Raw genomic sequence first — 4,873 nt, 5'->3', positions numbered from 1 at the left:
CACACACTCACAGGCACGCACACTCAGATACACACTCAGATACAGAGACACAGATGGAGGACACACACAGGCCGCATAGGTGTGCGTGCTCTCTGACACCCCATGGAATGTGGCCCGCCAGACTCCTCTGTCTGCCGGGTTTCCCAGGAAAGAAGACTGGAGTGGGTGCCACATCCTCCCCCAGGGGATCCTCCCGACCCAGGGACCGACCCACATCTCCTGCTTCCGCAGGCTGGCTCCTTACCGCTGCGCCCCCACGGAAGCCCCACTCACCCCGTACAGGAGACAGGTAAGGCCGCCCAAAGACGGACAGCAGGCAGACAAGGCCGCCGCACTGACCTGGCACAAAGTGGACCCGCTCTGACGGCCGTGCGTCGGTCTGGAAGTGCCCGGCAAGCTTGATGACCTCTGGGAGGTCAAACACGGTCACCTGCAGGCGCTGGTACTCCTGGACAAGCTTGTGGGCCAGGACGCCCGTGCAGCCTGTGGGAAGACAGGTGGACTCTGGGCCATCCTGGCCTGTCTCCAGAGGTGCGGCTCTGGCGGGGCCAAATCAGCACGCTCGGACATGACCCGAGCCTGTGCCCTCAAAGGAGGTCAGCCGGTGGTGAGACCTCTGCCGTCTCAAGCTCGGGGCCTTGGGGAGTGGTGCTGGAGCAAGCGCTGGCCCGCGCCGTGTGAGCAGGGTGGACAGAGATCCACGGGGAACCCTTAGAGCAGACTTCTAGAGTTATACTCTTTCCTTCTCTGCTCTGTTGCGGGAATGCAGATGTGATGGCTGGTGCCACAGCAGCCACTCTGGGCCACCTGGAGGAAAGCTCTGCAGAGGATGGGAAAATACAAGCTGGCAGCTCAGGAGCCAGCCTAGGACCCCAAGCCCACCACACCCCTTGGGAAGGCATCTGCCCCTCCTCCGTCCAATGTCGGGGGAAGGACTGGCCGGGAGGGGTGGAGCATGTGTGTGTGTGTGTGTGTGTGTGTGTGGCATAATTAGACCTCATGAGATGGCAGCAGACAGGTTCCACGGTCCCCTCGTCTGCTTGGCACCCCCCAGGAAGGGTCTGATAAACTCTACGAGGGTCCCGAGCCATCCCCGGGACCTCCTAGCACTTGGGAATATCACCCCAAGCCCCGCATCCACCCAGGATACACTTAGATGCTTGTGTGGTTTGTAGAGATAAACCCATCTTCCAAGCCTTATTAGTAGGTAGTGTCTAGTAGTCGCTCAGTCCTGTCGGATTCTGCAGCCCCGTGGGCTTGTAGCTCCAGCAGGCTCCTCTGTCCCTGGGGTTCTCCAGGCAAGAACACTGGAGTGGGTTGCCATGCCCTTCTCCAGGAGATCTTCCCAACCTAGGGATTGACCTTGGCTCTCCTGCCTTGCAGGCGGATTCCTTCCCATCTGAACCACTGGATAAGCGTATCTGCAGGTACGACACCTGCAGCTTCCGACAAGAGAAGGAACGCTCGCACCCGTTTGCCTGACTCCTGGCAGGCGAAGGGATGTACCTCCCAGGTGGCAGGCGGAGGTGAATGGGGACAGGTCAAAGGCCGTGGCCACGTGCTGGGCGGTCAGCTTGCTGAGGCCGTGCGAGGCCCTCATGAACTGCAGGGTCGCCTCCGTGCTCCGCTCGTGGGGGGCCTGAAACGGAACAGGATCTCAGGAGAGACCGACTGGGGGCCCAGGCGGTCCTGCACCCGGGATGGTGTTCTGCGTGTCATCTCTTGAGGGCGGGGGGCTTCGTGGGCTTCCCTGGCGGATCAGACGGTAAAGAGTCCACGTGCCGTGCAGGAGGCCTGGGCTCCACCTCTGGGTTGGGAAGACCCCTGGAGGAGGGCATGGCAACCCACTCCAGTGTTCCTGCCTGGAGCATCCTATGCGCAGAGGAGCCTGGCGGGCTGTAGTCCACGGAGTCGCAAACAGTCAGACGCGACTGAGGGACTAAACATGGGGGGCTTGGTAGGCAGATGGGGAGGGGCCTGGGGACACAGCAAGGGAGGGCGGGGAGGGCGAGAAGACGTCCATCGAGGAGCCAGGAACTGCATCCTCGCCGGACACTAACCCCACCCTCACCGGGATCTCAGACGTCCAGCTTCCACAACCGTAGGAAACAGATGCCTTTCGTTTCTAAGTGAAAAGAAGCTGAGAGTCGCTGAGTCTTGTCCAACTCTTTGTGACCCGTGGACTGCACAGTCCATGGGATTCTCCAGGCCAGAGCGGTGGAGTGGGTTGCCACTTCCTCCTCCAGGGGATCGTCTTCAGCCAGGGATCGAACCCCGGTTTCCCGCATTGCAGGCAGATTCTTTACCAGCTGAGGCACCAGGGAAGCAACTTGCTCAGTCGTGTCCGACTCTTTGCAACCTCATGGACTACAGTCCATGGGATTCTCCAGGCCAGAATCCTGGAGTGGGTTGCCATTTCCTCCTCCAGGGGATCTCCGCAACCCAGGGATCAAACCCAGGTCTCTCGCATTGCAGCCGGCTTCTTCACCAGCTGAGCCACCAGGGAAGCCCTCCCCCCGCCCAGGCCCACGGAACACCCCCCCAAGGCTCTCTCTGGAGGGTCGGGAGCCAGGAGGCAGAACAGGGAGGGATTTGCAGACTCCGAGCTCACAAGGCACGGTCTCTGCACAATCTAACCTCACGAAGGAAACGGGGCCTTGGCTTCTGGCAGCCCCTTCCTGGAAATACCCTCTTCGGCCGCTGTGGGCGGCCGGCTGCCCCCCACGCCGTCCCTAAGAGCCCGCATCCACAGCCTCCCACCGGGATAACGGCTTCTGATGGTCCCCAGGTCTGGGATGCTTTCGGGGCCCGTGGCCAGTCCCTCCGTGGCAGAGACGGCACATGAGAAGCAGCGTCAGGTTCTGGGGTACCTGCAGCAGCGGCTCTGGGGTCCACGCTGCCCCCTCCCGCAGGGCCCGGCCCAGGTGCGTGAAGGCGCCCCAGACGGGCCCGTCGAGGTAGGCGGCCAGGCTGTGGAGAGACTGCTCGCCGTCCGACGCCAGGTGCAGGCTGGCCGTCTCCGTGCTGCTGTAGCCTGAAAGGACGGGGCGTCGTGGGACCCCCGTAAGGGCTCCCCTGAACACCAGAGGGACGGGGAGGGGAGCGGGGGAACCACCACTCAGGTTCCCGGCGGGGTTAGCGCAAGCATCGTCCGGCCGACAGCGTGACACCCTGGCATGCGCCCGACTCTCTGCAACCCCGTGGACTGCAGCCCGCCAGGCTCCTCTGTCCAGGGGACTCTCCAAGCCAGAATACTGGAGGGGGCTACCACTTCCTCCTCTAGGGGATCTTCCCGACTCAGGGACCGAACCCGAGTCTCTTGCAGTGGCAGGCAGGTTCTTTACCACGGAGCCCCCTGGGAAGCCCGTCTATGCACCAACCTGTCTGTTTAGTATCTGTCAATCACCTCCAACCCTCTCTCTTGTGTGTTAACCGTCTATCTGTCCGTCTATATACATATCACCTACCTGTCTGTTTAGTATCTGTCAATCACCTCCATCCCTCTGTCTCGTGTGTTAACCGTCTACCTGTCCGTCTATATACGTATCACCTACCTATCTGTTTAGTATCTGTCAATCACCTCCAACCCTCTCTCGTGTGTTAACCGTCTATCTGTCCGTCTATATACATATCACCTACCTGTCTGTTTAGTATCTGTCAGTCACCTCCATCCCTCTTTCTCGTGTGTTAACCGTCTACCTGTCCGTCTATATACGTATCACCTACCTGTCTGTTTAGCAGCTGTCACCTGTGTGTGAATAAATCTGTGTACCTATCATTTGTCATCTCAGCTCATCTATCGTTTATCCATCGACACATCTGTTGCCTATCCATCAGTCCCTCCATTTATCACCCATTTATCCATCATTTTATCTATCTACCCTGGAGAAGGAAATGACACCCCACTCCAGTACTCTTGCCTGGAAAATCCCATGAATGGAGGAGCCTGGTAGGCTACAGTCCATGGGGTCGCAAAGAGTCGGACACGACTGCGCGAGTTCACTTTCCCTTTTCACTTTATCGATCTGCCTATCTCGCTATCATCTCTGTTACCAGTTTATATCTATTAATCTATCAATGTATCTACTATCTGTCTATCCACCTGTCCATCCATCAGCCTGTATTTATCATCTGTCCGTCTTTCTGTCATCCATCCGTCCACTTACCCTATTTTCTGTTTATCTGTCTATCTGTCCTCTGTTTATTCATCAGCTATCTGTCTGGTGACCTTTCTATCAACCATCTATTCATCCATCTACTTATCATTTACATGCCTATACATTCACCTGCGAACCAATCACGCTGTCTATCATTTATCCATCCACTCATCTATCTACTGGGCTCCCAGGGCTCTCAGCAGTAAAGAACCTTGTGGCCAGTGCAGGAGACACACAAAGACGCAAGTTTGATTCCTGGGTGGGGAAGATCCCCTGGAGAAGGGCATGACACCCCGCTCCAGTGTTCTTGCCTGGAGAATCCCAGGGACAGAGGAGCCTGCCGGGCTCCAGTCCATGGGGTCTCAAAAAAGCTGGCCACGACTGAAGCGCCTGAGCAAGCAGCACGCATCTGTTACCTGTCTGCCCACCCATGAATCATCCATCCATCCAAGTATCAGTCCACAGGCAGCCTCTAGGCATTCACCTCACCTGTCTGCCTACCTGAACAGGTAAGTAAGGAATATGCAGGTATCTGTGCTGTGCACACACACACCCCCTACGAGTTGTTTCCTTGGAGAACCTTGGCTGATACAACCCCTCTGAGTCCATAAGGAAGTCTCTCTCTTGAACATCACACACACACACACACACACACACACACACACACATCCCTAGTTCCTCCTAAACATCACACACACACATACACCTGTTTCCTC

At 57.7% G+C, this 4,873-nt stretch overlaps 1 protein-coding gene across 2 annotated transcripts in view; it reads right to left on the bottom strand.

The window, feature by feature from the left end:
• Positions 1-4,873, bottom strand: part of ASMTL (acetylserotonin O-methyltransferase like) — a 19,929-nt gene that overhangs the window by 2,977 nt on the left and 12,079 nt on the right. For both annotated transcript variants that reach the window (XM_040266417.1, XM_040266416.1), the window contains exons 9-11: positions 2,871-3,034; positions 1,507-1,639; positions 340-483 (exon numbers count right to left, since the gene is read on the bottom strand). In XM_040266417.1, coding sequence (XP_040122351.1) covers positions 340-483; positions 1,507-1,639; positions 2,871-3,034 — 441 coding nt within the window. The remainder of the gene's footprint in view (positions 1-339; positions 484-1,506; positions 1,640-2,870; positions 3,035-4,873) is intronic.

The sequence above is a fragment of the Oryx dammah genome, unplaced genomic scaffold, assembly GCF_014754425.2.
Source record: "Oryx dammah isolate SB20612 unplaced genomic scaffold, SCBI_Odam_1.1 HiC_scaffold_23, whole genome shotgun sequence".
Lineage (NCBI taxonomy): Eukaryota > Metazoa > Chordata > Mammalia > Artiodactyla > Bovidae > Oryx > Oryx dammah.
Note: the sequence above shows the minus strand (reverse complement) of the source record. Positions and strands in the feature narration are given on the sequence as shown.